The following is a 25,118-nucleotide window of genomic DNA, read 5'->3' on the forward strand; positions in this document are numbered from 1 at the left end:
TCCAGAAATGATGAAAAATCTAGATTTCTTTTTTTTTTTTTTAAGTTATATTTGTAACTGAAGTCGAGCAAGCATGACTGGGGACATAGTTCTTTAGTGACTTGTGCTAAAATAAAAGTAATTTACTTTTAATGTATTTATCCTGTGTATATATCAATGTGTTCTATGGTAGACGGGGGTTAAACATACAAGAAAATGGTTTAGAAATAAGCATTAGACAAGTTTTACACTAAATATACCATATTATGTCATTAGGACTCAAATGGCACCGAATAGTAAGAATGACCCGGCTAGTGACGTCAGACTGAACAATCGGATAGCAATTTGAGGGCCTGTGCTTGCTCTAAAAAAGATCACAATGCTTGTTGGGGAGATTGCATTTGCTCTTCAATTGTTCAAAGGACACAAAATGTCCATTTTCATAACAGTCTTCCACATACTGAATCCCCTTTCATTGCCATATATCCACAGTCTTCATCAGATGTACGAGTTCATTTAGTCTCAGAGAAATCTTTGAAGACAGTCCAAGTTTTCAGTCCAAGAGTTCTGTGACCTTTGCACCAGATTTTAACCAAATATCACATAAATGGCTAACCAGTTGTCACTTTAGACTCACTGACTAACATTACATTGTATGTGTTTGGACTGTGGGAGGAGGCTAGACAACCTGTGGAGAGTCTCAGGCTCAGGGAGAACATCCAAACTCCACGCAGAAAGGTCATACAGCTACTAGGTCCTGGGCATAACCGTTCCAAGAAGGAATCCTCAGCCTCACAATATCTCTTAGAGTCAGTAATTCCACTGATTGGTGGAGCTTCTCTTTTTGGGAAGTGACATTGCTAACTACTGCACCTCCGTGCTGCCTATAAGTCCCATTAATACAACCTATAGGTGGCACATGACGTTGATGACAACATTATCAAATGAATGTAATTAATTTTGTATTTAATAAGAATTGAAACTACTAGTTGAAGAATTTTCTGCAAGGTTTTTTTGCAACAACAAATGTGGCCCCCTACTGGCCATTATAAAGAAAGCAGGTTTAAGTCAATTGTACTTTGGTTTCAGACTTCAGACCTCAAAGTTACATCCATCTTTTCTATACAGTCTATGCCTTCTCTTTTGCTCTAATCATTAATATAAAATGCCAAATATGCCACTTGATCATAAGCACAGATTAGGGACTAGTACTAGGATTTAGCTAATATATTAAATTGAATATTCTGATAGTAACTAGCACTTGGGTAAAGTAAAATGTGAAGTGAATTTAAAGTTTATATCAGAAATTGCTGATAACCTCACTGCTAGCAGTCTACATAAGATAAAATGAGGACAGTGCTGCCCTATGACTTGCAGATAACAGTGTGTATGTCGGGAGTCCTGTCGTTACATTTCATCACCTTCCTCTGCTGTAAACAAGGTGATCAGGAAACAGACAGGCGAGAAATGTTGGGATATTTACGGCTGCTATTTCTGTTGATACAAGATGAAGATTGTGTGTGTGTGTGTATGTGAGAGAGAGAGAAAGAGCATAAACTAAACAGAAAGTGCTCAGTTGACTCTTGAACTATTTGTGTTCCTTACTGGCTGTGTGCAGAATACCAGGTAATATGGGCGTTATTTACAGAGGAGCATATCTTCAGTGGCTTATAAAGCACCTTAAGTTACATGAATAAAACATGACTGAAACTGGAGGATGGAATCACATCCCTTCAAGCTACTTTGTCATTTGATGTTTTGCTGATAATGACTACAATAGAGAGTGCCATCTAAAACATCATTCAGTTGGGTTGAGATTTGTAATTGCTTAGGTCATAGCATGTGAGTGACGGATGAGGTCTTTGCAGTGATTTGCTGCAATCTTGTAAAACTATGCCAGCATAATGGCCCCAACACTATGGATCCAAATTTCTAGATGGAAGCTATTTTAAATTTACATTGTTTTCATTTTCATTTGTATATTTCAGGTCTAACAAAAGGTTAAACTACTTCATCAGTAGGGCTGCGCGATATGATGAAATATATTGGATACACTGTTTATTTAATTTTTTTCATTGTTTGGATGGTCATCACATGGATGCAGGCACAGAGAATACCAGCATAGCCATTAAAGATGAGGCAGAAACAGGTAGCTCCAAACAGAAGGACCAGTCAAAACAAATCAAGGACCTTATTCCTAAACTAGTCCCCACCGCAGAGTCAAACATGACAAACCTCTTCTACCACATACGCAAAAATCACACGAAAGAGTATGGAGAGAGTTTACGGATGAGACGCAAAAGAAGAGCCGTCAGGTGCTCAAAATAAACCTTACACTCAAACATTAGAACAGGCTTTTTCCCGCAGCACACCATGTAATAAATACTCAAAAAGAAAACTGCGGAAGTTACAACTTATATTTAACAATGCATAGTTTCATGCATCGGTCAAAACACTCGACTCTAGGTACACAATGTCCAGCTGAAAACACTTCACACAAGTTGAGCTGCCCGAGAGTGGCAGAATTTACAGAAAAAGCACTATTTTGCCATATACATCGTTGTTGGGATGAGAAATGTCTTTCATCGGGATATGAGATTCTGGTTATATCACACAGCCCTATTCATCAGGTAATGCATGTAATTTTCACTTTACAACTTTTTTGAAGTGCCTAAGAACAATTCCTGCTAAAAACAAAACAAAATATAATTTACTGGGCGCAGGTTTCGCTCACTGGGATGAGCAGGAGACCATATGCCGCACGGCTGAGAGCAGCTGGTTCGAGTCCGACCCCCCATGTCTTTGCTCCGCTTTCCTGTTAGCCTTCACCATCCCTATCAAAAACAAATCCATAAAAAGGCCCCAAAAAGTTTAACAAACATAATTTACGGTATAAATTCTTAATAGAAATGTTGAATTTAATGTGTGATGACAATATGACAACATGACAACATGCAAGCTGGCAATGCTGTGTGTCCTTTGTGTAATTGAGAGGATACTGAAAGCTACAAATTTATCCTGTCAATGCAGAGCTCACTCTTGATTTGTTGGAAGAGCTTTCAGAGGCAGAAATAGTTGGCATTTTGCCAAAGTAGCTTTTGGCAAAAACACAGACTGTCATTTGCATTTAAGACCATTTCTGCACAGACAAGTTTGTTTGTGCAAACGAACACGGCGTCAGCTCAAGAACCTGGCAGCTTCAGACCAACAAGTTTGTTTACCGAGCTAAGGAGAACTTGGGAGATATTGCCCCCAAGTGAGGAAAATACTGTTTTCCAAAGCAGGGTAAATTCCATTTCCTTTCATGAGCACTCAAGCATCAGACTTATTTCATGTCAGATTAATAGGAAGCTTCTAATCTATACTAGCAAAAACATATGGGTGGGTATTGTGTGTGCTTTTGTATAAACCAATGAAGATGTTTGTGTTTGCAGTAAGCCTGTGATCCCACTAATATTAAAAACCATACAAGCTCTGAGTGGAGTAATAATGTGCCAGTACTTGCCTGATAAGTATTCTGTAAGTCTGATAAGGAAAGAATTGTAAATGAAACTATTATCTTCATGTCACATGATACACAGATTCAGAGACACGCAAAGCAAAAGTGTTGATATAAATGTTTGAATTCTGAATAGGAGACTGAGTAAACTAGTGCATACAGGTGTAGGTGTTCTGGCGGAGGGCCAGAAAACACGGACACAGCAAAACAACTGCAGGGCAGATAATGTCCTTTTCTCCCATCTTGGCTTCTCTAATGGCAGCAAAAGTGCAGTCAACTTAATAACAAGTAAATGACTGCATTCGATCTAGTTAAGACCTCTCTAAAATGACAAAACCCTAAAAATAATACTCATAAAAAAGCTTTACTGCTCAAATGAAAAATCTATAAAAGGCTTCATTAATAAGACAAGCCAGTAATGAACTGAACCTAGTAATAACTAGGTTCGACCAAACATTAACAGAAGCTGAAGATGTTTATTGCTTCCAGCTCTTTGTATGAGTCTTTTTACAGCCCCACTTTCTTTTAAACGATACATGACTGTTTTGGAAATAAAGTCTGTTTAAGTTTTAAGATTTCATTTTTCTATTAAAGAAATTTTTTTGAAAACTTTTATGCCTTTTCTTTTATACTAAAAGGGGCACAGCATCCGGGAAGTATACGCTACAAGTTTAACTTCATTGCAGATGTGGTGGATAAGATTGTCCCAGCTGTGGTACACCTGGAGCTTTTTCAAAGGTAAACCAAACCAAAGCAGAAAAATGAAGTAGCATTTCAAAATGCTCTTTTAGATGCAAAATGACCTTTGCTATTAATCTTTTTTTACTGCCAGAGTGCCATTTTCCAGTGAGGAGGTCTCTGTGTCGAGTGGCTCTGGGTTTATAGTGTCAGAGGATGGCTGGATTGTCACAAATGCTCACGTGCTTACCAACAAACAGCGGATAAAAGTTGAGTTGAAAAGTGGCGTACATTATGAAGCTGCGGTCAGGGATGTGGATCAGAAGATGGACATCGCTCTCATCAAAATCGATCCAGATGTGAGTGTCCTGCTGTTTTTGTGGGGCTCCCCAAGGGTTTAAGGCAAAATCAGTGGTGCGTTTCCTCTTGCTGAGTAGCTTGTCATCAGAGGCTAACATCAAAGTGTATTAATCCTGCACACAAAGCAGTGAGAAATCCAGGGAGAGAGTCATCAAGGGCCTTTGCCTACCAAAATTAGACTCTGTTCCTTAACATGGCCAATTTGCAGACTGAATTCCTTTGGGGTGCTATTTGTTCATGTATCATGAATTCAAAGCCCCAGCTATTTTTTGTGTGTATACTTACAAGAGCGGTTTTGAATAAAACATGTTCCAACTTAGACTTGCTCATACAGAACTGGCTGCTTTGTATGGTAGCAGGTGCTCTATTCCCAACCACTTCAGTCAGACGGCACTCAGTGTGAAGCACATGATTAACATCTTTAGGGCTGATCTGAATACAGGAACACCTCAAGATCAGCAGAAGTTAACCAGAAGCATCACTGGATTTAACTGCTTTAAAGCTGAAGGAGTTTTCTCTTTTTAAAAACCTGGGAGTGGTGACAGTTGTACAATGCTTTAACACTCTGTGATACATTCTTTGCATAAGGGGTTCTAAAGCTTGCCTAAAAGGCATATTTGTTGTGACATAAGAGCCCATACCCCGGGAGGTGCAGCTATAAATTAAATGAAGCATTACAATTCCCACTAGAGATAAATGGCGTGAGCCTGGCAAAGGAGGAACCAGGCAGAGTCAAGCTGAAGCATTTTTTCGTTTGGTGTACAACTAAATGTTTTTGTATTAAAAAATGCACTTTAAACACTCATTTCCACCGTAGGGCTTTGGCAACCTTTTCCAACCAGTGACAGTTAACCTTCATCAACATCAACAGAAATCTCAACAGAAAAAGAAAAAAAACTGCTAATAATAATGTTTGAACAAGTGAGTGACTGGAACAAGTTATGCAGTGGAAGATTTTCTAAAATTCAGCAACATGATTTTTGCTTGCAGGACTAGTTTTGAGAGACCATAAACAGCTGGTCTCTGAATGAGTTGAATTTCACAGAGGAAGGATCGTTTCACCAATGGAAACCTTACAAAAAAGTATAACAGTTTTATTACTGGTTTATCTCAGGTTTAGTGGGCAACTCATATCTTCTGAGGCTATTGCAGAAGCTAGCATTAGAATCTGCCATGGTCCATTTGCTGTGTCTCCTTCACGGTTTCTTGCCGGACCCATACTTAAACTCCTGCTCGGAGGTGCTGATTCTCATTCCTGCTACTTCTCAGCAATGAACTGTTCCACTGCAAGCTGGAGGCCACCACCTGGTAAAGCCAACATAAACACAAAAAGCAGAGACAAAATCCACCTACAAATTCTGTCTATAAAAGTTACAAACAGAATTTGTGTCAAAGGGCAGCCCCAGCAAAGTCCAACAGCCACTAGAAACAAGTCCAACTCATTGTCGTCAATGCAACCAAGTTCTCACTTCCAAACAGTCCTTTTTTTTTGTGTCCCGTTTCGATCTTTAGCCATCAGAATAGTTGTCTTAAGGCCAAGAAAGATGCCAAGTGGATTTATTTTACCAAGTGGATCATCATGGCCTTGCCATATTGGTCCATTTGATTGACCTTTATTATAATTATGAATTGATTTTATTTTCGGTTGCTACAAACGGGACAGACATGACTGGGGGATAGGACAAGGAGAAAGAATGAAAGAAAGAGAGGGAGAGAAAGAAAACCAAAGGGGAGAAGAGACGGTGAGAAAGGGGGGAAGAAAGAAAGAAAAACAAACAAAACACCTGGATCACCTGTATGGAGAAAAAAAACAGAAGAGAAAGCAAACAAAAAAAGAACAACATAATAAAAAACAGCACCATCACAATAAACTAGCTAGCAGTAGATAACAGTAGATACTAAATATTAAACGATATTGTGCAGCACGCAAGATAGACAGCGCACAATGTGCTTTGAGGCAGCAGCCAAGAAAGGTGTAGTCCGCGTCTGTGAACACCCGTGTGTACACCTGTGTGCACACCTGTGTGGATCAGCATGCTTGTATTCCAAAGCTTTCTCCGCCCCAGATATCCAGAGGCTCCAGAGTACAAGGACCCGAGGAGGACCACCAAAAGGGGGGGAACCGTGCCACCCTCCTGGGAAGAGCTGAGTAGAGCCCCAAACGAGAGGTCACCCAGCAGCTACGGAGCAGAGGCCAGAGGGGGTTGCAGTGGCGTGCTCGCGGGCTCTGCCGGCAGCCAGCTGTGCCAGAGAGGACCGAGCTTCAGGCCCAGAGGCCAGAGGCCTGAGGGCATCCCACCCCCCGGAAGGGGCCCAACCGGGCCACAGGCGCCAGGCCCCGCCAATCGGCCACCAGGAGTGAGCCGGTACATACATGAGCGCCCAGCCCCAGACGACAAGGACCACCAACACACCAACGTGTGAGGGCATCAGCCACCGGCAGGGAGTGTGGTGAGGGGAGATAGGCCTCCGTACTTTGGAGGGCCTGAGATGTACCCAGAGAGACCCAACCTGACATATAGACAAAGACGAACAGGCGCACGCGGTCACAGTCCATATTTTCAAAGTGCCTCCAATAGGATCCCCCAAGGGATGATGTCAAACACCTTCTCCAAGTCCACAAATAACATGCAGACTGGTTGGGCAAATTCTCCACTCGAATATCTCAAGAGGATAAAAGCCAGGACAAAAAACACATTGTTCCTCTTGAATCTAGGTTTGACTAATGAACAGACTCTCCTCAGTAGTACCCTAGTGTAGACCTGTCCAGAGACCCTAAGTAGTGTGAGCTGTCAATATTTAGAGGACACCCCTCTACTCAAAAATGGGAATCATCACCCTAGTCTACTAATACAAAGGCATTGGCACAGATCTCCACATGATGTTGCATAGGCGTGGCACCAAGACAGCCCTACAACACCCAGGATCTTTGGGAATTCAGGGCAAATCTCATACATGCCAGGGGCATTGGCATCAAAGACCTGTTTAACTGCCAAAGTGACCTCACCCCCCAGTGGTGGGTGAGTCACCCCGCTCATCTCCATACTCTGCTTCCTCTATGAAAGGCATGTCAGTGGGATTGGGGAGATAATCAAAAATATTCCTTCCACTGCAGCATCCTGTCAAAGTTCAGCAGGAAGTAGGTACTTGTGATCTTGCTAGACGCGCCGAATGAATCCTCACTATATTTGGGTTCCCCCCCAAACTCATCACCAGGTGGTGATCAATTTAAAGATCAGCTTCTCTCTTCACCTGAGCATCCAGAACACCCAACTATAGATCTGATATATAGGGTGGGCCATTTATATGGATACACCGTAATAACATGGGAATAGTTGGTGATATTAAAGTCCTGTTTGTGGCACATTAGTATATGTGCGGGGGCAAACTCCTCAAGATGGGTGGTGACCATGGTGGCCATTTAGAATTTGGCCATCTTGGATACAACTTTTGTTTTTTCAATAGGAAGAGGGCCATGTGACACATCAAACTTATTGGTAATGTCACAAGAAAAACAATGTTGTGCTTGGTCTCAACGTAACTTTATTATTTCATGAGTTATTTACAAGTTTCTGACCACTTATTAAATGTGTTCAATGTACTGCCCATTGTGTTGGATTGTCAATGCAACCCTCTTCTCCCACTCTTCACACACTGATAGCAACACCGCAGATGACCCCAAAGATAAAAGTCTAAGGGGGTCAGATCGGGAGACCTTTGGGGCCATTCAACTGGCCCACGACGACTAATCCACTTTCCAGGAAACTGTTCATCTAGGAATGCTCAGACATGGCACCCATATTGTGGTGGTGCACCATCTTGCTGGAAAAACTCAGGGAACGTGCCAGCTTCAATGCACAAAGAGGGAAACACATCATCATGTAGCAATTTCAAATACCCAGTGGCCTTGAGGTTTCCATTGATGAAGAATAGACACACTATCGTTGTACCCCATATACCACACCAAACCATCACTTTTGTTGTTCCAACAGTCTTGGAGGGATCCATCCAATGTGGGTTCGTGTCAGACCAATAGCGGTAGTTTTGTTTGTTAACTTCACTATTCACATAAAAGTTTGCCTCATCACTGAACAAAATCTTCTGCGTGAACTGAGGGTCCTGTTCCAATTTTTGTTTTGCCCATTCTGCAAATTCTGTGCGCCGATCTGGGTCATCCTCGTTGAGATGCTGCAGTAGCTAGAGTTTGTAAGGGTGCCATTTGTGAGTTGCTAACATCCGCCGAAGGGATGTTCGACTAATGCCACTCTCCAGTGACATGCGGCGAGTGATACGCTGTGGGCTCTTGCTGAATGAAGCTAGGACAGCCACTGATTTTCCTTCATTAGTGAAAGTTTTCTTGCGTCCACATTTTGGCAAATCCAACACTGAACCAGCAAGCAGTTTGCTAACTGTAGCATGGGAGATGGGTGGTCTTGTAGGGAGTCTTGCATTGAAATCTGCTGCAATGACCCGGTTACTGCGTTCACCAGATATCAACACGATTTCGATCCACTCCTCACGTGTTAACCTCTTTGACATGTCAATGGCTGTGAACAAAGAGAAACTTGTAAATAACTCATGAAAGAATAATGTTACATTGAAACCAAGCATACCATTGTTTTTCTTGTGACATTACCAATAAGTTTGATGTGTCACATGGCCCTCTTCCTGTTGAAAAAACATAAGTTGTATCCAAGATGGCCGACTTCTAAACGGCCACCATGGTCACCACCCATCTTGAGGAGTTTGCCCCCTGTATAGGAATTTCTTTTATTTATGTATTAATCACATTATTTTATTTTATAATGCCTTGGTGCCACTGGATTTAAACATGTTCCACACTCACACTATAAGACAAATGGTGGGGGTGTAGTAAGGAAGTTGGGGGAAGCAGACCACTCCACAGGAAGAGTATTTTGTCTCTTCGAGGACTCTGGGAGGTAGCAAGGGAGTGTGAACCCTAAGGTGTGAAACAGCTGTGTACTGCCTTTTGTTCCTGAAGAAGGTATTTAATAACAGATATGATTCAATGCAGAGAGGTCTGTTAATACATAGTGAGTGAGAAAGGTGACTGGAAAGGAAAAACTCAATGCATCATGGGAATCCCCCGGCAGCCTACGTCTATTGCAGCATAACTAAGGGAGGATTCAGGATCACCTGGTCCAGCCCTAACTATATGCTTTAGCAAAAAGGAAAGTTTTAAGCCTAATCTTGAAAGTAGAGATAGTGTCTGTCTCCCGAATCCAAACTGGAAGCTGGTTCCACAGAAGAGGGGCCTGAAAACTGAAGGCTCTGCCTCCCATTCTACTTTTAAATACTCTAGGAACAACAAGTAGGCCTGCAGAGCGAGAGCGAAGTGCTCTAATAGGGTGATATGGTACTACAAGGTCATTAAGATAAGATGGGGCCTGATTATTTAAGACCTTGTATGTGAGGAGCAGGATTTTGAATTCAATTCTGGATTTAACAGGAAGCCAATGAAGGGAAGCCAAAACAGGAGAAATATGCTCTCTCTTTCTAGTCCCTGTCAGTACTCTTGCTGCAGCATTTTGGATTAGCTGAAGGCTTTTCAGTGAGTTTTTTGGACATCCTGATAATAATGAATTGCAGTAGTCCAGCCTGGAAGTAATAAATGCATGAACTAGTTTTTCAGCGTCACTCTGAGACAGGATATTTCTAATTTTAGAGATGTTGCGCAAATGGAGTCTTACATATTTGTTTAATATGTGCTTTGAAGGACATGTCCTGGTCAAAAATGACTCCAAGGTTCCTCACAGTGTTACTGGAGGCCAAGGTAATGCCATCCAGAGTAAGAATCTGGTTAGATACCATATTTCTAAGATTTTCAGGGCCGAGTACAATAACCTCAGTTTTATCTGAATTAAGAAGCAGAAAGTTAGCGGCCATCCAGGTCTTTATGTCTTTAAGACATTCCTGCAGTTTAACTAATTGGTGTGTGTTATCTGGCTTCATGGACAGATAGAGCTGGGTGTCATCGGCATAGCAGTGAAAATGTATGCTATGTCTTCTAATGATGCTGCCTAAGGGAAGCATGTATAATGTAAACAGAATTGGTCCTAGCACTGAACCCTGTGGAACTCCATAATTAACCTCAGTGTGTGAAGAGGACTCTCCATTTACATGCACAAACTGGAGTCTATTAGATAGATATGATACAAACCACTGCAGTGCAGTACCTGTAATACCTACAGCATGTTCTAATCGCTCTAATAGGATATTATGGTCAACAGTATCGAATGCTGCACTAAGGTCTAGCAGGACAAGCACAGAGATGAGTCCACTGTCAGAGGCCATAAGAAGATCATTTGTAACCTTCACTAAAGCTGTTTCTGTGCTGTGATGAGCTCTGAAACCTGACTGAAACTCTTCAAATAAACCATTCCTCTGCAGATGATCTGTTAGCTGTTTGACAACTACTCTTTCAAGGATTTTTGTTATGAAAGGAAGGTTGGAGATTGGCCTATAATTAGCTAAGACTAGCTTCATTTAAAATGCAGGACAATTTAGGAAAAATGAATTTTCCTTTACTTACAATGGTGTGAGTTGTACCATCCGGACACCTATGAATTTCTTTTTTGGTAGTGAATTTCCTGAGGGGAAATAAACACATATATATGACTTTATCACTGAATAAATGTTATCATGAACTGAATTCCTGGATGCTGTGACAAAAACATACGATTCTGCTCACTGCTGGCTTGTCTGTTGTAGGAGTTGGCAAGAAACTGACGTATTCTGTCCACAGGGATGGCAAAAGAAATTCCAGCAGCCACTTTCAGAGTATTTATGCCTATTACATCTCCATCCTGTTAAAAGCACAAAATAGAGGGGCAGCTGTGTCTGTGGTCTTCATTGATTTCACAGTTTTGCCTCATGTAGAGAAAGAAACAGCAGTACTGTGTCCTTTTCTTCCACTGCACATAACACAACTCAGTGTCTATTAAGTGTTCTTTTTACCCACAATGCAAATCATCAGTCTTGGTTATTGTCATAACTTATCTGTGTTTTCACAGCAAAGGACAATTAAAAAAATGCATGCTCGGTATGGCAACTATTCTCCTTTAGAAAAAAGCTGCAATTTTCGGGAAGGCAGGCTGGAGGCAGCAACCTTGATAAATGAATATACAATCTGTATCATTTTATTCCATAGTAACAATGCAAAGACCTCCATAATCGGGTCTTGTCCTAAAATATTTTGTGGAAGGCTTAATTTTGAACCTGAGGGAGTAGAGTGAAGATACTGGGTATTAAATAAAACAATATCATGACCTTAGTCCACACAGTCATAAATAAAACAAGAAAATCGCCTACATAGCAGCAAGCATAACAAACATGCAAATGGCCTGGTCTTATCTCTTTACACGTGACAGCACTATAAATCCTCTTACCAAGTTGACAAGCGGTCCACCGGAGTTTCCATACTATGAATAATACAAAAAAACAAAAACATTTTCTTACCCATTGTTCATTAAGAATAAAAACAAATAAAGGCAGTTAAAATGAAAGGCATCAATAGGTTTATAATGCTTATTCACTCACATTTATAATGGCATCAGTTTGGATGTAGTCCATGTCAGAGTCCTTAAAGCCCAGCTCTAGGCTGTTGCGATTGGCAGTGCTGACAATGCCAGTGGTGACAGTGTTCTGCAGAGAGAAAGGGCTTCCTACTGCCACCACAAATTCACCTGGACGCAGGTCTGAGGACTGGCTGAGACGCAGCACGGGCAAGGGACCCTGCGAGTGAGCCACAAAGAGACATGACAGGACCGGCCTAAGGACCACCTTGAACTTAAAAGGCTGGGGAGCCATATACAGGCACTGTCATAGCAGAGGGGTTTGATCCAAACAGAGGGTGAAAGGGCAGTCCAGGAGGGTAACAGCTTAACCTCTGTCTCTCTTCCACAGCATGTCTTTTATCCTGTCTTCCTTCTCTCACCCCAACCGGTCGCAGCAGATGGCCGCCCCTCCCTGAGCCTGGTTCTGCCGGAGGTTTCTTCCTGTTAAAAGGGAGTTTTTCCTTCCCACTGTCGCCAAAGTGCTTGCTCATAGGGGGTCATATGATTGTTGGGTTTTTCTCTGTATCTATGAAGCGCCTTGAGGCGACTTTTGTTGTGATTTGGCGCTATATAAATAAAATTGAATTGAATAGTACCAGTGCCTTAAACCTTCCTGTTTTTTTAAATGGCCAGCAGACTCTGACTACAAAAGTGCAGATTCATGTAAAATGCTGAAGTAACAACCTGCTTCTATTTGTGAATAGCATATCTTTAAGCCTCTGGAGGGTATAATTGGCTGTTTTTGACTACTTTTGATTTTATCTTTATATTTCACCTTTGAAGACTATTTACGTTGCCTTGTTTGACATCATTCTTTTCAGCACAACTTCACATGTATGAATTTACAGTTTGTTTTCATTTTGTCATACGGATCTAAAATCACACAAAAAAACTCTGAGTAGGAAAAAGTTCCTTTTTTTTACTTTGAAAATCACAAATATTATATCAAATGTCTATATTATCAAATAAGTGGCCAATTAGCAAGGAGCATCTTCATAGGAATTATAGTTTAAAAAAAGGTAGCATGTGCAGTTACCATTACCTATCGATCAGTAAATATCACAATATAGATATCAAAGATATGAAGAAACAGTAAAATAACCAGATAAAAGTAAAAAGATAGATGCATGGTTTTGACCAATTTTATTAAAAAAAACCACAAATTTCTTATCTGGTGTTCCTGTAATGTTGTCTTGCACACTGAATTTCAGTAGTACTACCACTCAGAGGTTTAGCTGAACTACACCTTTCGTACTAATTATTGCCCTTTTGAAATATATAGGCATGTATTTAATACTGCATAAACTATAATTACTTTTGTCATTTCAAAATAAAATGTAGATGTTTGATGAGATATGAAACAAATTTCAACCAGTGGGATAACCTGTTTCTCTGTTGTTGTGTGATTGTCCAGTTTAATCCGAGATCTCAAGGAACGTGAGCCAGAATTTCCAGATGTGAGCTCAGGTGTTTACATCTATGAGGTAATACCTGGAACAGCTGCATCCAGGTAAGAATTGTGCTGCAATACATTTATTCTTTTGTGAAAAACTGAGATTTCATGTAGCTTGAAAATTAATAGGTAGGGGGCAGAAATGTACTATTAGAACTTGGCATCCGGAGATCAAGCTCTGGATATTTTCTGAAAAGCGTCAGATTTCTGCCTGACCAACCTGCCCTAATAGTAAGATCATAGTCAAGGATCCATGCAGCATATTCAACTTAACACCTGGACCTGTTAGCTTCCATTGTTGTTTAGTGTAGGTCTGACAATCTACATTTAAAAAAACAGAGACTCCAGCTGCTGGGTTGCAAAGCAGGCTAATCTGGTGGTAGCCAAACATCTAAAGAACTTCCAGCACAAAAAGGCGATGTGAGAATAGTGGAGAAGGAGTTGCCTCGTGTTGCTTATGTGACAAATATGGGGCAAAAGATGGCGCTGCCTTGGACAAACACTTGTTTTAGAGCCATTAGTGCTTTCAGTGCTTCAAAAATGTTTATTGTTATAAGTTATGGCTTCCATCTGTGACACCCCAGAGATTCATGCATATCTCTGATCTGTGGCTATTTCCTGCTATCCCCTGATATTGAGGGCAATTATCATATTGTAAACATCACATCAGGAATGCTGTTCGGAGTGATGTCAGGCCCAAATAGCAGCACCCTCTCTCTTCTTTCTCCTCCCAAAGTGTGTCAACTTGACAATGCTCTGTGTCTCACTCTGAAACTCTTATGATTCCTTATAAAAGATCTCAGATCATTATGTCAAAGCAAAATATCAACAAGTATGTACTTTAATGCTAAAACCTGGGCATGGAAGTTATGCACCCAGTTCTTGTTTTCAAGTCTTTCCAGATGTATGCTGTACAATCATTCCACCTTGGAAAAAAATGATTATAATAAGTTAGAAAAGTATATATTCACCTCCACTAATAGTTGGTTAAATATCCCTTAGTAAGTTGCAATTTAACCAGATATTATTAGTAGCCATCAATAAGCTTCTGGTAGGATATTTGACCACTTTCTTGGCAGAATTTTAGAGTTAATTTAAATTGATTGACTTGGCTAGTCCAGAAATTTTCAAAAGGGTTGAAATGGCCATCCCACAAACTTAGATTCAAGCTTAGAATCATCAGTCAAACAACTGTAAATAAGTACAAGTTATTTGTATGTGTCTCCAGTTTGCCATGGTCTGGAAGAAGACCCAAACTGTCTTCCTCAGATAAGAGAAAATTATTTAAGACCCAGGAATTACTAAGGCTTGAGTCTGCCATGAACTAGAAATGGCTGGAACACTAGTGTCACTGTCAACAGTGAAGCAAGTGTTACATCACACCGACTGAGGGGGTGTCAACCAAGAAAGAACAGCTATAAAATTGAAGAGCTTTCAAACTTGAGAACATTGCTGTTTAGCTGCCGGTACAGTGCAGCTAAGCTTCCACTGTATCTGCTGCATACACTGGAACATTGCACAGAGTAGGTGGAATATTTAATAAATCAAAGTTCTTCAGATTCACCTTAAATCAATAGTTTGACAGTTAAAACTTGGACACAATTCAGTGTTTTGACTTGTCAGTGCTCTCAAACACACATCCATGGATAAAGCAGGCTAACATTAGACCCAGCTCCAACCTGACAAAAAAAAATTGTGGACTATGCTTAAAAACTGGGTCTGTGCCAGAAAACCAACAGATTGAAATGAACTCTACCAATTCTGAAGAGAAAAATAGTCACATATATAACCATACTTATTCCAGAATCTTGTTGATGGCTATTTTTCAGCCAACAGGTCTTTTTTTGTATGCATGCACACACATCCACCTCGATGACTTCTGATTATCTTTGATTATCAGAAGTTTGATTATCATATTGTGTTATGATTCATCACAGGTGATAGTTTTCTTACTCACTATTGTGCTAAGTTTACTAAAAGATACTAACATAGTCTTTAGAGTTGAGTGATACATTTCCTGGAGATTCATTTGAGTGTAACTTTCCCATTATAAACTACACAGGAAAGGCATTGCTTCTTCAATATAATATCCAGTGCAGCTTTAATGTTATGGGTTTTGTTTGCTGTATTTTAAGTGTACATTGTAGAGATTATTGTAGACACTTTCCTATTGTTATCCTAAATGCTACACTGTTTTACAGATTAAATCTTTTCAAAGTTGGATACCACAGCTGTGGGCTTCATTTATTTATGTATTTTCTTATTTTTATTGCAAAGCTGCACAGTTGGGACTTGTTTTGGTACTGGTTTACAGAGTGTAACAATATCTGCTGTGAACTGGCATTTGGAGGCCTTTCTGGGTGGATTAAGAAATTTCTTGCAGTTCTCAAGGCTTTAGATTAAACTCATTATTCTTGCACTTCCCAAAGGCAATGCTGACATCTTTTTTATGGAAGACAGAATCCTTCTCTCTTTCTTTAGACTATATTCTTAATTGTCCTCCCATGACATTGAAGCCGTATACTTTGCACAGAACACAGCAGTTGACTAACATCCAAGCATTACAGCACAGCCTGTCAATTCACAGTGACAACTTGGATTGCCAGTCTAGTAACCTACTAACCTACTGTCATCCTGCCAACAGCAAGACGATCAGCAAATGTACATACCTAACATGCAAATATCTGCCAGTGAAGAGATTTACAATCAGTGAAGGGGTTTTTTTTTTGGGGGGGGGGGGGGGGGGGGCTGACACAGGAGCAGGCTTGTCTTGTGTGAAAGTTACTGGTGTCTTCCTTAGAGTTTGACACCTTTTCAGCTTGTGATTGATGGTATGGTGTTGATATCTCTGCAGGGGAGGTATGACTGATCATGACGTCATCATTGGCATCAATGGACACCCTGTCCACACCACTCAGGAAGTGAGCGATGCCGTCAAGCACAGCACCTCAGTCTTTGTTTTGGTGAGGAGAAAGGATGGGGATGTTACGCTAATGATCATCCCTGAAGAAACTGACTGATACCACTGTCTGTCTGCAAGTAGCTGGGTTTCCATCCAATTGTACTGTGCATTTCCAAAAAGCAGAAGTATAAGAATTAGCAGTGCCAAAATGCCCCAACATGCTATTACCTTAGTTTTATGGTTCCCTTTTAGGAGGGTTACAGTTTCCTCATCATAGAAAAGAAGATGTTTTTTGGCATTTTGGTTCTCAGTTACAGTGTAATGAATCTTTGCCTGTTTTACTTTGCTTTCAAAATTGTCAGAATTCTGAAACAATTCACAAGTCCAGAAGAGCAAACAGTTGGATATCAGCCACAAGTTGGTAATTAGCACCACCATAAGATCTTTCAATGATGTAACATGTTCAAAACACCATAGTAGCATTTATAAAGATCTATGCCTTTTTTTTCTTCAGCTGTTCATTAGTCACACAGAAAGTTCAGAAATTCAATTAAATCATCAGAGGTACAAATGAATATTTCCAGTCTCAAGTTATGAAGTTATGAGCACACTGCTCATAATTCAAGATTCAAGATTCTTTATTCGTCACATGCATAGTTATACAAGTATAACACGCAGTGAAATGTAACCTGATACGCTCCTCGACTTGTACAAAAGGGGGAGAGAAGAACAACATTATATATTATATACATTAGGTGAATGTGCAGTAGTAGATTTGTATGCAGCAAGCAGGTGAATTCTGTAAAAATAATTTGATTTAATTGACAGTACACATGTCTGGTTAGATCCAGCTGTTTAATAGAAAGCTGTAAGAAGGAAATAGACAGCTAAAGTTAAATTTGCTGCATTTTTTCAGGTGGTACACACTGTAACAAGTTTGAGAAACACTGATAAGTGTATGTGTGCTTTTGGAAAACATTTAAAGCTGCTGTACAGAATCTTTGAAACAAGCTTAAAACATTTTTAGAATATAAACAGAGCATCTGCTTCTCTTTACAGCTCCTCACTCCACCAGGGCTGTTTGGCACTTTCTGATAGTGTGCAAATGTGATGTACGTACTGCGGCAGTCATACAGACAACTGAACGGTCCAAAAGTTGGCCTACCTATTACTGGCTGAGGTTTTAGTAGAGTTGTGGCTGAACCACATAAAAATATATCATTAATTTTAATCTCCCCAATCAATTATAATGTTATGTTGGAATGTTGTTAAAGAGGGTCAACAATGTTTCAACCCAGTTTGTTTTTCAGATTCTGTATAGTAGCTTTAATATAGGGAGAACACAACTTCCAGATTGTGTGAGTAAAATTAGGTTTTTTCTATTTGTCAGTTTAACAGTTTCTGTTTTGCCTGTCACTGTTCCCTGTCTGTTTTCTTACCTGGTTCTTCCTGACCTTGCCCTTTCTCCTCACGTTCCTCTTTCCTCTCTCCCTATTTGGACTGTATAGATTGTATTCAATTAGATGAAAAATTATTAAGATCGCTAACAAAAAGTCCTCTCTCAGTCTACTTTCAACCAAAAGGCAAATAACCAAACCACATGAACATCTAATAAAAGATATAAACATTGAAACACTGATGCAACATTGTTCTTGATTAACGGATCATTTGATTTTACACTTTTACCTGAATGTGGCTCCTTTTTTTTGAAAAAACTTCCTTATATCCATTATGAACCTGGCTGTCTGTCTGTACACACACACACACACACACACACACACACACACACACACACACACACACGCAAACACACAACAGGAGTTATAAGGTTAATGGGCATTCAGTCAGTTAGCTAGTTAGTATCCATTTCAAACAGGACAGTTGTAACCAACAGTAGGCTATGGACAATTTGAAGTTTTAGATTTTAAATAGGCTGTATACATTTCAATGGGAGCAACAGAACGGTCAAATGTTGCTGATTTTACTACAGTGTAGGAGGGATTGTAGGGTAGCAAACATTGTCGGAAAACACGTTTTCAACAGGTTACCTGGGTGTAATGCTTTTCAGCTAAAAAGAAACATGGTCTGACTCCTACCTAACTATATAAAGAGTAACTGAAGGTTAAATGCAGCTAATATGTCCTGTTTTAAGCCAGGCACTTATACTTCCGCTCCGCTGCGTCTCAGCCACCATCGCTCTGGCAGCAAGAGCACTACACTGAAAAAAAAAGTTCTTTCAATTTACTTGATTTTATTGTGTACATCGGTCCCACATAATATGAATAAGTATGACTGACTTAATTTTCCACTTTCCCTCAAGTAATTAATGCTTGTCAGATCAAAGTATTTTATTTACATCAGATTACTTTAAAAAATCATGTTTGATGTACTAATATTAATCTATTATCATAATATCAATGTATTGCATAATGTCAATATATTTTAATGTTTAACACCAACTTATTTTTATTTGCCAGTGGTACGCAATGATATTATGTAATGTAAACACATTGCAATTATGTTCCTGCAACACAAATTATGGCTTTAAATCCTACTTAATTTTTTCAATTGAAATATTAACTGATTATTATTGACAAAAAAGGCAAAGACTGTGAGTGCTACTGAACAATTCACCTTTATTAAACTGTAACAGCAGTGAAAGCAGCAATTCTGCCATGAACAAGTCCAAAATCGCATCCATGTAAACTTGTTAACACATTTTTAAAGATAGCCTGCAGAAATAACTAAAAGAAAAAGTTAGTTTGAGAATATATTTGCAAATATTTCACAAAAAACTGACCTCAGCAGCAAATAAAAGAAAGTGCTTATAGATGATCCTGTCATCTCTTACATATAACATTTGTATTAATTACACAATTGAAAATGTAAACTAAATTAAGACTACCTGAAAAAAAAGCAACACGCTTTTATGAATAAACAGATTTACCCAAATATAACTTGTGTTATTTGACAACAGTTTCAGCTTCTGTACATGTATTTACCTGTATAAGATTTCAACTAAGTTGAGCCTTAAATGACATTGTTACATAACTAATACCAAACACCTACATGAATTTTAATCTTCATTTTAAACATGTAAGCAGGACATTAAGGTTGACTTAGAACATATTGCTAAAAATCGTCAGTAAAAATTTCTTACAACATGATACCAAAAGGAAAAATTATCCTGCATTGCAGTCACACGAGGGGAAAGCAATAAAAACATAAGCAGTATAACATTACTGAACACAAAATGAAAAACTGCAAAGAATTGCAGAAGTGCAGTCTTTGACTTCTCAATGAAACAGATGGTTTTTGAAAGCAAGAACTTTAGAGAGTTTAGCTCCATCCAGTTCCATGAAAACCTTCTGGAAAACGTCGAAGTTATAGCGAAGGTCAGCAGGGTAGGCAAGGTTTAATGCATACATGAGTCCAAATAGCATTATCACAGCAAATGCTACATTATCCAAAGTCTTCGCCACCCTGATCCCTGCAAGGACAACTCTTGTTCATCTGCTGAAGCTTGCTCTTTAAGAAGACAAATTCAAACAGTGGTGTCTTCAACAGTCTCACTGATGGCACGTTCTTCCATGCCCTGTAAAAAAGAAGCCATGTTAGTCATTTCCAAGTAAGTAATATGACACACTGTGGAAAGTCCAAAAAGAAAAAAAAAAAAAAAAAAAGACAAGTACATACCACATACTCCTGGATAAGCATGCCAGGGTCTTCACCCATGTAGATACACACTCCCTTAACACACTCAGCATCAACATCTTCACACTGAAATGAAATGTATGTAATTAGCATCTTCATTCAGCTCTTGTCCTTCATTTAAGTTTTAATAGTGTACTTTACATGAATGTTTTTAAAGTAAAGGCACACAAATTAATAATAGGTTTACTGGCAATTAATAATAAGTTGACAAAGTGAAGGTTAAAAAAAACAAGCAGATGTAAAAATACAAAATGAGAGAATTTATCATGGGAAACATTTGAAATCTTCCACAATTATAAAATTTCATCCAAAGAGGATCGTGTTAAGTGAATGTTGAGGCTTTATCACTTACATTATCCATTTGTGCCACAATTCTTTTCAGTATTAGTCCAAGCTCTCCTCTTCTGTTGACCAACTTCACCAGGTTGTCCAAGTGGAGATCCAGCTGAGCCAGGAACTTTGTTTGAGGGGGGATAGTGGCAATTCTCTTAAACTCAGCGTTGATCTGAAAACATGAGCACAGAGAAATGAGCTTCAAAGGTTTAATACCTGGAAGAAGGCCGCAATCACTCATGCTGAAGAAATGGGCTGTCAAATAACAACTGTGCCTTAACCATTTTAGGCTAATACCACAAGAACACCGTGTATGAGGCAAACCTTACCTCATGGAAATCAAATAGAGCAGGCCATCTTGCCATGAAAGCCTCCACCATTGGTGCATCACGAACAACTTCATGTCTTCTGTATGAAAAAGTCTTTTCCATCTTGAGTTTCACCAACTCTGTTACTCTTTTTTATGTCCATGTGGTGGGCTTTGACATGTCAATAGCTTTAAGAGTCCCCTTGTCTGCTACTTCTGAAACTGAGGTAAGGTTAAGAAACTCATTCCCAAACAAGGAATCCATAAACTGAAGTCTGAAACTGCCCTGAAGACAACACTGTCTCTTGACTTCAACGATGAGATCCTCAGTTGATTCAGGTGCTCCATTAGAGAGTGAGCCTTCGACAGGTTCCGTCAGCCAAAACAGTCTTTAGGACCATAGGACTCCCCATAGGACTCTGTAGGCAACAAAGAATTACATATCAGACATTCAGAAAGAATCCTTTCAGTTTAGTTTTCATAAAGCTATCCATACCCAATACTCAAAGTTATAAAGATCAGACATAAAAAAGAAGAATTTATCTAATGAAATACATGCGACTGAACCTATTACACTTATATGAACACCTTTTATTTCTATATGCCTTTTTAAAGTCACAATGTGGACTGATCCAATCTCATAGTCAACCAATGGATAAGTATCAAGGAGTTCACAGAGTGAAGCGAGAGTGAATATTCTTGTGGATACTGGGCGGAGCTCAAAAGCTCTGTCGTGCTCTCTGTACCAGCCACCAAGCTCTCTGACAATGTAGAATATGCTGTGGTACAATGCAGATATGGTTTTTCAGTATTCTGGCAATCCACCTGCTGCCCTTTGGGCCAGTACCATTCCATTTCTATAAGTTATACTCTTTATGTCACACACTGTGCAAGGTTGACCTCTAGAATGTCAGGGAATATGTACCTAATGACTTAAGCTATCTCCTCTTTAAGCAAATCCACTAGAAAGGCCGATACAGCTGAGCTCTCTAATTCAGACTTGCCAAGAGATGGGGAGTTTAGATGGTAAGCTATCATCATCTGATGTTTTGACTTCTGTAATCATAAAAGTAAAAATTCCACCATCACAAAAAACATTCATTTTAATTGAAAAAAGGTATTCCAGTCCAGAAGAGCATCAATGGTTTCTTTAAAGTACCAATCTTTGAGAAGCAGCTCACATATGTTCTACACAAACTAGAAAAAAAGAGGGGGGGGGGGGGGGGGGGGGGGGGGAAGGGTCCTAATTTGTTTTGGGCCGATGTTGGAAAATTCACAATACATCACTTAATAAGACATAGTCTGTTGAACAAACTTATCTCCTTGTAGATATCTGCTGTATTATTTGGGCATGACCGATAGAATAGTCAAATAAGTGACACTTCACCTAAAACAATGACTAAATGGAAAAATGATTTGGCATTTATGGGCACAGGTTCTTAAACCTACGTCTAAGGTGTCAGGATCCTTATTATAACTTGAGTGCATGTCATCAGCAAGAATTAAGGTATGGCACTGTGGCCCTCCCAGCTTCTGAAACTCTGACGGTTACAGCCAGACTAATTAGCCAATGTAGCCATAGCTAGCACGAGTAACACAAACACTATTGCTCTCTCAGTGACGTTTTAACTTGCTAAGCCATCAAAAACGTCAGTGCTCTCTGTCACATGCATAAATTCCATATCTGACCGACAACAGCTGCTTTCTCCCGACTATGTGCAATTTGTTAATATTTTTTAGCTTTAGCCACAAAGCTAATACCAACTTTAGCTAGCACTGTAAAAACAACATGTAGATGCATTACAGATTACGTTTCATATAGCATGCACTACAACAATTCTGTGAAAACGTACCCAACTAAAACAAATGTATTTAAATTACTTACCTTCTCACTATGCCTGACTCAGTGCCAAAGGTTGCATGTGGCTGAACAGTCTTCCAGAATCTGGCGGTCAATTGCGCTCTCCTTAAATTATGTTGTTGTCTTATTGGATAAGGTCGGTCTTATTATCCAATCACATTTAGTTGTTGTCTATGAATATATTGCATCATTTCCAGTTGTGGTCAAACATGATTACAATGGTTTTAGTATTCTAATTTAGTCATTTTAAATCAATGCAAGAAAAATGAGTAGTCTCAGTATTGTTTATAATCGAGTAAATGGTACTTTATTTAATCATGTAAATAAGAGAAACATGAGAGGCTTGTGTAGCATTAACTAAATTCATTTGTGCAAATTCAAAAGCCTGCCAATTCCCATTTTTTCAGTGTAGAGCCAGAGCAGGGGAGAGGCGAGCTGGAACAAACCATTTTGCTGAAGCACCCCCAAAAATGGGCTAAAATCGCCCCTGCTAGTAACCATGATACTAACTGCGAGAAACGTTTCATACAGCATTGTTTGACAGAAATGAAGGCGAAAAAATGTTTTTTTGTTCATTCATTTTTTTCATGAGATCATTTTGATTTGTTAAGTATCTGAGGATGAGACCACAGGACTGTAAAAACATGATTGTTGGGCTTCATTTCTGTACTGAACAGTCATTTTAAGATTAGTTAGTAAATAACAATTAGCTTATGTTGTTCATGAGACTAAAGTCATCTCACGTTAGTAATGTAAATATAATAATATGGCCAATATTATATTTATTATTCGATTATTATGATTTGTTAAAGCAGTGAACTTGAACTCTGTGTTAAATACTGAGCTTCAGTAAAGATTCAAGTTGCATTTATTTGAATTTCATATCACCTTAAATCTTCACTCAAAGACAAGTATCTCTGACAGTGTATATATAGATGTATTATATATAAGAGACAAATATTGTTTGTTTAATATGTTGACATTATTACATTTGGCTCAATGCTTACATATATGTGTAAAAAGAAAATGTACGAGCTGTGATAACTGTTTCTGATAGAATGAAGAGTAGACTTCATTCTATTAAATATTCCTTTATTGGGTGAGAAAATCAGACCATGTCATAACTGCTTTAAGTCATACAGAATAGATATCAGAGCCTTAAACAGGCTGGCTTCTGCTAAGTGGGTCAAACTGGGCAGAAAGTATCCAAACATATAACATCCTTATAGAATATGATGTAACACTATACAGTGGGGCAAAAAAGTATTTAGTCAGCCACCGATTGTGCAGTGCAAGTTCCCCCACTTAAAATGATGACAGAGGTCAGTAATTTGCACCAGAGGTACACTTCAACTGTGAGAGACAGAATGTGAAAAAAAAATCCATGAATTCACATGGTAGGATTTGTAAAGAATTTATTCGTAAATCAGGGTGGAAAATAAGTATTTGGTCACCTCAAACAAGGAAAATCTCTGGCTCTCACAGACCTGTAACGTCTTTTGTAAGAAGCTTTTCTGTCCCCCACTCGTTACCTGTATGAATGGCACCTGTTTGAACTCATCATCTGTATAAAAGACACCTGTCCACAGCCTCAAACAGTCAGACTCCAAACTCCGCCATGGCCAAGACCAAAGAGCTTTCGAAGGACACCAGGAAAAGTATTGTAGACCTGCACCAGACTGGGAAGAGTGAATCTACAATAGGCAAGCAGCTTGGTGTGAAAAAATCAACTGTGGGAGCAATCATCAGAAAATGGAAGACATACAAGACCACTGATAATCTCCCTCGATCTGGGGCTCCACGCAAGATCTCATCCCGTGGGGTCAAAATGATCATGAGAACGGTGAGCAAAGATCCCAGAACCACACGGGGGGACCTGGTGAATGACCTGCAGAGAGCTGGGACCAAAGTAACAAAGGTCACCATCAGTAACACACTACAACGGCAGGGAATCAAATCCCGCAGTGCCAGACGTGTTCCGCTGCTGAAGCCAGTGCATGTCCAGGCCCGTCTGAAGTTTGCCAGAGAGCACATGGATGATACAGCAGAGGATTGGGAGAATGTCATGTGGTCAGATGAAACCAAAGTAGAACTTTTTGGTATAAACTCAACTCGTCGTGTTTGGAGGAAGAAGAATACTGAGTTGCATCCCAAGAACACCATACCTACTGTGAAGCATGGGGGTGGAAACATCATGCTATGGGGCTGTTTTTCTGCCAAGGGGACAGGACGACTGATCCGTGTTAAGGACAGAATGAATGGGGCCATGTATCGTGAGATTTTGAGCCAAAACCTCCTTCCATCAGTGAGAACTTTGAAGATGAAACGAGGCTGGGTCTTCCAACATGACAATGATCCAAAACACACCGCCCGGGCAACAAAGGAGTGGCTCCGTAAGAAGCATTTGAAAGTCCTGGAGTGGCCTAGCCAGTCTCCAGACCTCAACCCCATAGAA

General features: G+C 39.6%; 1 protein-coding gene and 1 pseudogene across 1 annotated transcript; one reads left to right on the plus strand and one right to left on the minus strand.

Annotated features, from left to right (window-relative positions):
• LOC146657081 (serine protease HTRA1-like) overlaps nucleotides 1–16,566 on the plus strand; it is a 33,550-nt pseudogene extending 16,984 nt beyond the window's left edge.
• A 2,853-nt stretch (nucleotides 16,567–19,419) lies between these two features.
• LOC146657085 (uncharacterized) lies at nucleotides 19,420–23,904 on the minus strand. The gene is made up of 4 exons (XM_085424937.1): nucleotides 20,825–23,904; nucleotides 20,515–20,667; nucleotides 20,145–20,228; nucleotides 19,420–20,043 (listed from the first exon to the last, which is right to left on the minus strand). The coding sequence occupies exons 1-4, from the start codon at nucleotides 20,924–20,926 to the stop codon at nucleotides 19,993–19,995; spliced, it is 390 nt and encodes a 129-aa protein (XP_085281063.1). The 5' UTR covers nucleotides 20,927–23,904; the 3' UTR covers nucleotides 19,420–19,992.
• Between the last annotated feature and the right edge of the window lie 1,214 nt (nucleotides 23,905–25,118).

The sequence above is a fragment of the Rhamphochromis longiceps genome, linkage group LG12, assembly GCF_057381845.1.
Source record: "Rhamphochromis longiceps isolate RC_006_pf linkage group LG12, R_longiceps_female_GT1.1, whole genome shotgun sequence".
NCBI lineage: Eukaryota > Metazoa > Chordata > Actinopteri > Cichliformes > Cichlidae > Rhamphochromis > Rhamphochromis longiceps.